General features: G+C 36.1%; 1 protein-coding gene across 1 annotated transcript; it reads right to left on the bottom strand.

Moving 5' to 3' along the window:
- Positions 1 to 8095: 8095 nt before the first annotated feature.
- LOC309482342 (trace amine-associated receptor 4-like) lies at positions 8096 to 9130 on the bottom strand (the record flags this gene model as incomplete). The annotated part of the gene is made up of 1 exon (XM_082147688.1): positions 8096 to 9130. The coding sequence occupies one exon, from the start codon at positions 9128 to 9130 to the stop codon at positions 8096 to 8098; it is 1035 nt and encodes a 344-aa protein (XP_082003814.1).
- Positions 9131 to 11427: the final 2297 nt, after the last annotated feature.

Here is an 11427-nt window from a genome sequence, read left to right as displayed (position 1 = left end):
CAAAATTATGCCAAATAACAATGTAAAATTAAAACAACAGTTTCCCTGCATTATTTTACTTTGGCCGTTAGATGGGAAAAGTGAGATCAGGACAGGCCAAGGGTTTTATTTCAGACACAAGTTTATCATGACGGCCAAACACGTTTTAGGATATAAGGATCTAAACAAATTTAAAATATTTGCCCTTTTCCCAACTTATGAAAATTGCTTAATATTCAAATGCTATAATACCTTACTTAACTCTCCTAATAGATATTTTGTAAATCAGGATATTGCTTTAATTCAATTACAAGGATGTTTAGATCCACTACAAAGCATAAAAATAGACGAGTTACGTGAAAATGACCATTTATATTTTTACACTCTAGAGTCAGGGTGTTTCGTTAAAAAATCCTGCAGAATCATTAAAAACCCATATTTAGACATGAAAGAGAAAATGTCAGCTACTGAATTTGTTATTTCTAAAGCAGGCAAAGAAGGGGACAGTGGAACTCCTATTTTTTCAAGCTCTGGTACATGTGTTGGATTATATATTGGGGCTTTCAAAGCAATCAACTCATCAAAACTTTTGGAATATGGCAGAGCTTTACAATTTGATAGAAATGTTATAGAAAAAAATCTCATGACTTCATTTTTTCGGTACCTAAATTTCCCGAATTACTTTTTAATTAATTACCTAATTAACTTATTTAAAACAATTTTTTCATTACTTTAAAATTAAAGTTTGATTAATGTTTTTATTAATCAAGAACAAAAAAATATTTTAATTTCTATAATGTTATAAAGCCCTTCTATAAAGGCTAGCGCTGCTTATATGCTCTGGCAGTTAATTGAAATATTAGACAGGTTCACTCCTCCCGAAATTATGTTTAGGAACTTCACTTAAAGCATTTACAGACATTTGTCATTGAGGAAACTGTAACCTAATTGGCATGGTTACAGTTTTTGTAGCAAGTAATATTGTCCATTGTTTGGCAACTATCCGGAGAGAGATCTTGTGTCTTACCACATTAAAACCTTGTAAGTATTTTAATAAATATTGTAGAATAATTTACTACTATTAATTTACTATCACAGGACAAAAGTGTATTAAATGATCTAAATGTTTACAGGTGTCGTATGGAGCAGGTGGAATCTTCATCAAGCTGTCTTGAAGCCTTGGTAAGGAAACTTTCATCAGAAATACCCACTTAGTAAACAGCAGAACTGATTTAAATGTTGAGATATAAATGATTACTTATTGTTTGGGATGGATTTTTTTTTTTTTTTTACATCTCTTCTATTAGTGTTATTTTGGTGTGAAACCAGATTTTAAGGAAATATTGCAGGACCCTTATTGAACCTTGTCAAAATGCATTAAATTCAGATAGAGACTTTTTACTTAGAGTGTTAGAATCTTTGCAAATATGCTTTTTTAAATTCTTTTTGACAGATCTGTTTCAAGATATATCTTCAAGATACCTCCCACCTCCACACTGCATACGTCACGTCTGGGTCCAAATATAATCACATGATCTTTCTTCGTTAAATGGAATCTCTTACCTGCTGAAAAACAATGCTAGCTACCAGGAGAGAGATCGTGTCTTAACCCACACAAGTAAGTATTTCAATCAAATATTGCGGACAAAAAATTAATAAATAAAACTAATCAAATGTTATTTATTCTACTAATTGCATGAAACCTGCATGAAAGCTTTTTCAATAAAATGATTTACATTTTGTAGTAATTACATTATTTGTGTTGAGTTTATGAGTGTCAGTTTTGGCACACAATCACCAGAAACTTTGCAAAGATTAATGATATAAAACATGTATGAATTATATTTTCCCAAACAAAATGGTAAATAACTATTAAGATCCATATCATGATCTCTCTCTAGGAAAATGACACTGACTGCACCTCCCTCCATCTCTCAGAGTCACCAGAAAAATACAACCACTTACAACCATCACTTTTGGGTCAAGCCACAACCAATCTCTCTGTCACAATATGCTTTGTTTAATCTGTTTTGGTTTCATTCTCAAGAACTTGTTTGCTCATCTTTGTTTCCTGTATCCATTTGTTCCTATGTTACCGTTTGTCACTTACAATGGTTAGTCAGGTAACATTTTATCGATATCAAAACTGGAAAGGTGACTGTGGGGAGAAGTGGAGGGAGCATTTAAGGAGTGTCTCTCACTCTTAGTTACAGAAAGAAAGGCTAGCTTTGTGCAATCATTGAGTGCTCCGTGAACTTTGATTTCTTATAAATCACTTCCAATAAAACATTTTTGGATTAATTTCATTCTGGTCTGTCAGCATGCAGTTTATATTGTAGCTTCTATATGTGGAAACACATGATAACCTTCTGTACTGGTTAGAAAATAAACTGTTAACTCAGCAAAATCCCCAGTGTTAAATTAACACTCTCAGTGTTTATATGAGTCCACACTCAGAGTGTTATAAGTAACACTGAAACAGTGTTAAAGTTAATGAGATAATTAAGCAGTGGTGGACGAAGTACACATACCATGTACTTGAGTTAAAGTAAAGATACTCAAGGTAAAATATTACTCAAGTAAAAGTAGAAGTGCTGCCTTTAAACATTCACTTGAGTAAAAGTACAAAAGTATTTGCCTTCAAATGTACTTAAGTATCCAAGTACTATGATTTTTTTATTGCTATAATGTCCTATTATAATTTGTCACAAGACTCTTGCTTAACTCAGTCTACGTGAAGACTCTGTCACTCTTGGCACATCAATCTATTAATAAAATGACATTAATTAGTCTATATATATATATTTGAATTGAATACATTTTCTGTGTGTTTAATTTTGGACGGAAGGGGACTGTTCCCATAAGGTATAATACATTTACAGTATTTACTGTACATATTTTTCACAAGCGTATATGGTCATAATTATAAACATCCTAATGTTATGATACATTCACATAAACCTGCACAATGCCATTGAATATATATATATATACACACTACATTATGGGAGCAGCCAATTTCCCTACAAAATTAAACACCAAAACGTATTAATGCAGTGTTTCTGCTACTCCTCAGAAAAAAAATGCTATTATATGCAAGTAATTTTAGTGTCAAGGTAATAAGCAATGTTCATTATGCGTCAGTATTTACCGATAATTGCTGCAATAATAGCTGCTGCTCTCTGCCCCGCTTAAAATTACTGGCAACACAAATTGTTTGGAACTATTGAGAGCTACAAGAATCACGTGACCGCGCGGCGGCGAGATCACAGTAGGCTTGTTCGACTTGAAACGGCACACTGCACAGACCAATCGGTGAATGACATTAAAATACCGCAAGAGCGATTAGAGAGTAGACGGCTCTGTATGCTTTTCAATCGCTCTCGCGATTTCGCTCTATACTTTGATGTCATACAAGTCGAACAAGCCGTGTGTGTCGCAACCTCTTATATACTGTCTATGGTCGCAACTCTCATATTTAACGGCTCTGGTTCGCGCTTAGTAGATACCACCAAGGCAAGTTCAAAACAAAGCGTGCACGTTGTAGGCTACTGTGATAGGTGGCTCGTTTGACCAGTTAAGTTTTTATCCACTCATAAATAAAAAGGAACGACTGATTTTGAAAATGTAGTAGAGTAAAAAGTAAAATATTACACTTTGAAATGTAGTGGAGTTAAAGTAAAAGTCTTCCCAAATTTAAATACTTCAGTAAAGTACAGATATACGCAAAAAAGCTACTTAAGTACAGTAACGAATTACATTTACTTCGTTACTGTCCACCACTGTAATTAAGTGATTAATTGAGTGATGATTGACCATTATTGAAGACACCTGATATTAACAAGCAGAATCACTGAAGGAGAAAATCGTAATTGGTATGTTACCATTATGGTGATCAGTGTTTGCTTTAGTTGGGCTGTTGACTCTTAAATTATTAACTTTCGATCTAGTTTGGCTGCTGTACCGGAGTTATAACAGCCAGATGAACAAAGAGAAAAGGTGATATGATGGTGTTGGTTGTGTTGTAAAATAATCATTATTTTACAATCATTGAACCTGAATCACTGAACTCATATAGAGCCCACTTTCTGAGTTAGATTTACTTTATTAATTATAGCAGCACTGTCCTTGAAAAGCATAATATTTTAAACTTTTACAATGTAATCCAAATAATTGTTCACATACAAATTTGTATTATTTTTATAACTTTTTTTTTTAGACACAGACATCAAGAATCAGCCTGTGAATCTCAACAATGGTGACAATTATAAATCATGTTGCAGTGCATTCTGGGTGCCACCAATCAAAACTCATTCATGGCTCCCATCATGCATTGCTGCATGAATAAATAATGAGCTTATGTTCAGAGTTAATCGGTTTGTCACCATTGTTGAGATTCATACGCTAATTCTTGATGTCTGTGTGTGCCTACATAAGATACTTTTTATGAAGGTTTTTTTTTTTTTTTTTTTTGATTTGATCATTTGGATTTAATTGAAAAGGCTAAAAATGGCATGCTCTACAAGGACAGTGCTGCTATAATCCATAAGGTAAACTTAACTCAGAAATTATGCTCTCAATGAGTTCAGTGATTCAGGCCAACTAATGATAATGTTAAAACACAACCAACACCATCAGATCACCTTTTCTCTTAGTTCATCTGGCTGTTATAACTGAATTACAGCAGCCAAACAAAATCTAAAGTTAAAAAAGTAAGGGTCAAGAGTCCAACTAAACTAAACACAGATCACCATAAAAAAATAAAAAAATTCTCCTTCAGTGATTCTGCTTGTTAACATCAGATGTCTTCAATAATGGTCAATCATCACACAATTAATCACTTAATTATCTCATTAACTTTAACACTGCTTCAGTGCTTATAACACTCTGAGTGTGGACTCATATAAACACTGAGCAGAGATAGGAATCATTTAATTTACCCAAACAGGTTTCTATATTAATAAAAACTTAAGGCACTGTTTTTATATTACATAATTTACCCAAATCATAACCCTGACCCCCTTCTCTTCCCCAAATCCTAACCATTATTAACTATAATTACCCATGTTACCCATTAACCATAGATTTACCTTTGTCACTTTCTTACCCTTTTTGGCCCAGGAGAAGATCCCAATCATATTGTTGTAATCAGTGGATAGAGAAAGATTGACCTCTACAAAGTCCACCAGATACTGTCATAGCGTTTTGTTGTTTTAACAGATTCATTCAAAGTAGCATATATATTCTGATCCACCAGATGGAGACAAAAAAAACAAACACTCTTTTAAATGTATAATTTGTAAAAATGTATTCTGATCAGCGCAACATTAAAACCACTGACAGGTGAAGTGAATAACTTTGATTATATGCCTATCATTACAACGGCACCTGTCGAGGGGTAAGACCTACTAGGCAGCAAGTGAACAGTCAGTTCTTGAATTTCACGTGTTAGAAGCAAGGAGAATGGGCAAGTGAAAAGCTCAGAGTTTGACAAGGGTCAAATAGAGATGGCTATGACTGGATCAGAGCATCTCTGAAGCGGCAGGTCTTTCCTGGAGTTCCTGGTATGCAGTGGTTAGTACCTATCAAAATTGGTGCAAGGAAGGGCCACCAGTGAACTGGCTTCAGGGTCATGAGTACCCAAGGCTCACTGATGCACATGGAGAACGAAGACTACCCTTACGCAAAGAAAATATATTTCCTAATATATCAATGATCAATATATTAAATGATTCAACAGTATATTAGAAAATATACAGGATAATATACTGTGTAAATCTATTACAATATATTTAATAATACATAAGGAATTGCCGCTTTCAAATAAAAGAAATATGTGATAATATATTTAGCCTACTTATATATCATAATGTATGTAATTTTATATTCAGTAATTCACAAATAACAAATAGATGTACATGTGATAATACATGGTACTGCATGTGTAGCCTATAAATGTTTTGAACATATACATTTATAACTCATGCAGTACATATATACACACATAGAAGATATAATGTCATATATTTCTTATATTTTATAAGTATTTATGTTATATATGATTAATATTTCCATATATAGCTAGTTAACAATAGTACTTGTACTAAAGTATTTAGCAATGAGACTATCAGAGGCCAAGAGGGCACAACCATTCATTTTTATATATAATGGCTGGACGATTTGGGCTAAAATCATAATCGCAATTAATCGAACAAGTTACCTCGATTACGATTATTGAACGCTTTTTTTTTTTTTTTTATGTCTTTTTCATATGTCACTGGCAAGGCTTATACTGTAAATATGTTCACGGTTTATTTTTTCTAATGAAAGAGTGCATAATCCTATCTTTGTGATTCTAAAATAAGGAAACACACAGATAGCTATTAATGCTTATTTATTAAATATTTCAAACAATTGAATCAAATGCACTGTTTGCACTGTTCATATTCGGTAATGTGATTGTGCTCCAAGTGTTGAAACAGATTGGTGGTATTACCTTTGGTCGCTATAACAGTTTTTCTGCAGTGTTTGCATTTGACTTGAGTTTGTTCGGTGTCGTCTTTATTGAAGCCAAAATGTGTCCAAACGACGGACACTGCGTGTTTCTTTGGTACAAGCGGATCCGGCTGATGCTGAGTTGACTCTGTGTTTGAGTTCTCCTCCATGTTGCTTCAATGTCGCAGACTGGACGGGGCGGAGTCACGTGACTACACACGCGGTAATACGTTTTAAGGGGAAAGTACATTAACACACAGTGGGCGGAAATATTAATAGGATTATAAAAACGAAATAACCGACTTGGTAAAATTACGTCGGTTATAGGCTCTGAATTTCGGTTTCGATTACTTTTCGATTAATCATCCAGCCCTTAAAGCTACAATAAGTAAAAAAGGGGTCGCTAACTCTTACATTAACAAAGGCGTAGGTTGACGACGTAGTGATAAGCGGAATGAAGTGATAAGCGGCATGCTATCATGCTGATGATCTAATAATGTTTATCAATGACTGAAAACATTCATGTTTTTTAACATGACTGTGGAATGAAGGCACTACGAAGTTGTCCACATCTGTTGCCATGGTTACTATGGCTACATGGTTACAAGCGGAAACCAGGGATAACGCGGATATTACGTTATTGACAGGCGACAAGTGAACAGGGACAGGCACATTTTAAAATTATGAATTTCTCTGAATGCACAAATTCTTGTAAACATAAAGAAAATGGAAGTACTCAACTGTAAAAAATATACAATACTAAGCAAGTGTTTTTTTTTTATATTATTATACAAAATGATTCCAGATTGAACATTGTGTTAATATTTAGCCAATCGTCAACCTAACCACAGGCTCTACTCTTCTGCATAATGGTAACCTCAAAAACTCACACATACCAGAAAACCTTTTAAATTCCAAAATAATACAACTTAAATCACTAACAGATCTCCCCCTATATTAGTATTGAGCAAAACACGTGAAATAACACTTAATTTGAACATTTACTCTCCTTTAACAGTCAGAAGCAAAGCATGCTGGGAACTAGAAATCTGTTGTAACAACTGATTGTAACTCATTCCGTGAATGTGTGTGTACATACATTCACATTTAAATGGGAACATGTATGTGTAATATATGTACACAACAAAGGATAGAACTTTATGAATATTACATGTAATGCTATTTTTGTCTTTATTTCTAAATATTTTATATGTATCAATATATAGCCATACATAGTCAATGCATGTATTGCAGTATTGAAAAATATAAGCAGTAGTTTCCCATATATGGAAATGTATTATGTAATACATCGCATTATATTTTGCAGTATATTCCCATATATTTTTGTTACGTAAGGGTAGTCTGTCCAATCATACTTTAGTTTTTGTATCCGAATCAAAATAGCACACTTCACTTTTTCGATATTTCAGTCTCGTCCTGTTTAATTTAAGACAATACTGTCTAATATTTGAGATGGTTAGACTGGAGAGGAAAATGCATGCCATATCAAATAATTTCTTACAATAGCATTAACATTTTTACAATTAATAAACCAAGTTACAATTATTTATTCATGGATGGACTAGCATTAAAAGATGTATAAAAGTCAATATGATAATATTCATTCAAGTATCAAGGTATTTGAGCTATTGAAGTCACAGATATAAGTGGATATGAGAATCTTAAAGGCTTTCTGAAAGCGTGGATAGAAAAAACCATAGATCAATGGGTTACAAGTGGAGTTAAAGTATCCAAACCAAACCAAAGCATCAAAAACATCAACAGGAGTCATGAAATTGAGGAAAGGATCAACAGCAGTGGCGGTAAAAAAAGGCAGCCAGCAGATGCAAAAAACACCCATGACAATGGCCAGAGTTTTCGCTGCTTTTCCTTCTCTTTGTGCAGAGCTTTGGCTCTTCAACCCTCCTGCTGCCGCCACAGTCACTCTTTCTGACATTACCTTTGCATGTTTTCTTGCAACATGGAAGATTTTCATATACAGAGAGCTCATGATTGTCACAGGAAGGAAGAATGTGAGAATTGGACATATAAGACCCCACTCTTTGTTAAAAAACAGAACACAACTTCCCACACAGTAAACCTGCATGATAAATGACTCTAAGCCAGTTGTGTTCACACCTGAAAACACAATAGAAAAGCTGTAGAGAAATGAAAACAGCCACGCAAAGGTAGTAAATACAGTCACAATGTTGTTTGTGACCCTTATTTTGTACCTTAAAGGATCACAAACGGCCCAGTACCTGTCAACAGATATTAAACTGAGATGTAATTTAGAAGAAATGCTGAAAGTCATGTCCAAACTAGAATGCACTTTACACACAAAATCTCCCAGATACCAGCAGCCTTCAACAGATCGCACCATGCTGTACGGCATGACCAAAGAGCCCAGCAGACAATCACTGGCAGCCAGACACCAAACGATCATGTGAGTTGGAGACTGTAGATGTTTGAAGTGAGAGATGGAGATGATGATCAGCAGATTCCCAAAAACTGTTATGAGGATCATCAGCACCATGAAAACATACAATGCCCCTTTAACCACAGTAAGACGGTGAGCTCTCGAACAGGAGTCCGGCAGGAGTGGATAGCAGAGAAGCACATTCTCAGAGTAAATGTCAGTTTCATTTGAGGTCATTACGAAGATATAAACTGATAAGCAGGATCAAAAAACAATATTTCCTTTGTAAAAGTAAAAAATTTAATCACACAGATATCGTAGAAACTCTGAAGGGAATCAACCACAGTCAGATAGAAACCAAAAAACAAAGAAAATATACAGTACATGCACATAAGGAACTACATAGTCTATGCAGCAGCTCAGTTTGAGCTATATATACAGTTTACTCAGGTTCCAAAACAGGTAACGCCCCGACTCTCATAAACATATTTGAATATGATAACAATGGTGCTGTAACTTATCGAGGTACATAAGGCGCCCCCAGGTGGCCACAAAAATTACAATCTATCTATTTATCTCTCATTCTGTTTTATTTTTTAATTCCCACCTAGGAGTGAGCACACCACAAATTTAGCCCATGAGCAAATGAAAAAGGGCAAAAACTGAGGTGAGCGATATAAAAGACCAGATATCATCTTAGTTTATCTCAAAATCAGTTTCATCAGTAAATACGGAAATACTGTACTATTCAATGGGATTTGGATTATTTACGTGTATAAACTGGAATGAGAATTTGTATATAACACGTCATTTCTAAATGTCAATATGATATATGCTTTTAATAATTTCCCCTTTTAATTTAGTAGAATGTAAGTTTTGACTACATAATTTTCTTCGGCTATAGAGTGCTGCAGTGATGAAGCATTTTTGCAGGCCAACCCAGAAGTTCACATCACCCTCGAACATCGGCTTGGGTCTTCTGATGTCGCACTGCCAGCTGAAGCTGATGCTAGGCTGCATCCCAGACCCTTATATTTATTGAAATTATTTTGTATAAAGTTTGTTTTGTTAAAAAGGTGGGAGTTTGTCAATCTGAATGTGGAAGATATCACCTTTTGACACTTACCTATTAATGGTGGTGCCCGAAAAAAGGGGTGGAGTCTGGCCTTTGAAAGCAGCAGCCAGACTCCAGAACAGGATTTGTTTACCAAGTCGAGCCAACGTGCTACTGCGGAGTCATGAGCTATAACTATATCGTATATTGTGGATACTTGTGAGATACTAAAAATCTTTGATTTTGTTTTATTATTGTTGTTTTGTTACTTTGTTTTACGGGACTGTACACATTTACTGCTGGATTATTGGACTTTCGGGCACTTGTAAATAAATACCACCTTACTCTGAAGAGTGCTACGGGTTGAGCCATCATTTTTATTAATTTTTTTGGACTGTAACACGTCCGCAGTAGACTCAAGGTGACCCAGCCAAAGGTCTATTGCATTACAGATGGGTTCAGAATGGAGTTGGCCAATGCTAAGTTGAAGGAGTCCGACACTGTGACGCACACAGTTCTTGCTTAATGGTCTTTCTGTCACCAACTGGACCTTGTAGGAAGACGGAGTGGACCTTTTGGGAGGCGGAGCTGGCGGCAGAGGCTACCAGAGATGAAGTTCTCAGGTGACCCAGAGTCGAGGAGGGCGTGAACAGAAATACACGTCACGAGCAGTAAAAGTGTTACAATTGTAGCGAGTGGTTTAAAATGGACAGTAGGTGCGGAAACAACTCACCATTGGTCGTGGAGGATGGATGGGGCAGACTGCAATTACATGCCCTCCAGCTCAGCAGTACAGACACAGTGTGTGACAATGTGTCAGACGCATTGTATCCACCTGCATTGGCTCATACACTGACTCTGGTGAAGGAAATAGGAGGATTGCTGGCCCTGGTGGTCCTCCATACACGACTGCATATGATTGGCTGTGCGGATGGAGAGCTGAATGAATTGTTCAAGGCTGATGGAATCATCGTATGCAGCGAGATGCATTCAGAAACTGGGTTCGAGTCCCTGCCTGAAAGTCGTGAGGAACGATCGCTTATTCCAGCCACTAGCTGCAGCAAGGTTTCTGAAACGAAGTACATCGTCATTTATGGGCATGTTACCTTGGCGAAGATGATGCAGTTGGTCACTGACAGAGGTATCACCAGGAGATTTGCCAAACACTTCACGAAAGTGATTAATGAAAGTATTTAGAGACTGTGTTGCAGGACCAGCCTGGTTCCAGATTGTTTCTGCCCATTGGAGCGCTCACCACGACAGAAGAGACAGGATGAAGGCAATCTTGGCTCGATCGGTGGTGTACAGATGCAGCTGCATCTCTAGGGCCAACGAACAATGGAGAAGGAACCCGTTGCAATCCTCCACCAAGCCAGGGCAGGGCGCTGGTTGGGCCATGGGGGTGACAACTACCGCCAGTGAAGGAGTCGTGGTGGTGTTTGCGGAAATGGCGGTGAGGATGAAAGGACATCTTCTGAAA

This window comes from Leuciscus leuciscus (assembly GCF_965113295.1).
Source record: "Leuciscus leuciscus genome assembly, chromosome: 19".
In the NCBI taxonomy this organism is placed as follows: Eukaryota; Metazoa; Chordata; class Actinopteri; order Cypriniformes; family Leuciscidae; genus Leuciscus; species Leuciscus leuciscus.
Note: the sequence above shows the minus strand (reverse complement) of the source record. Positions and strands in the feature narration are given on the sequence as shown.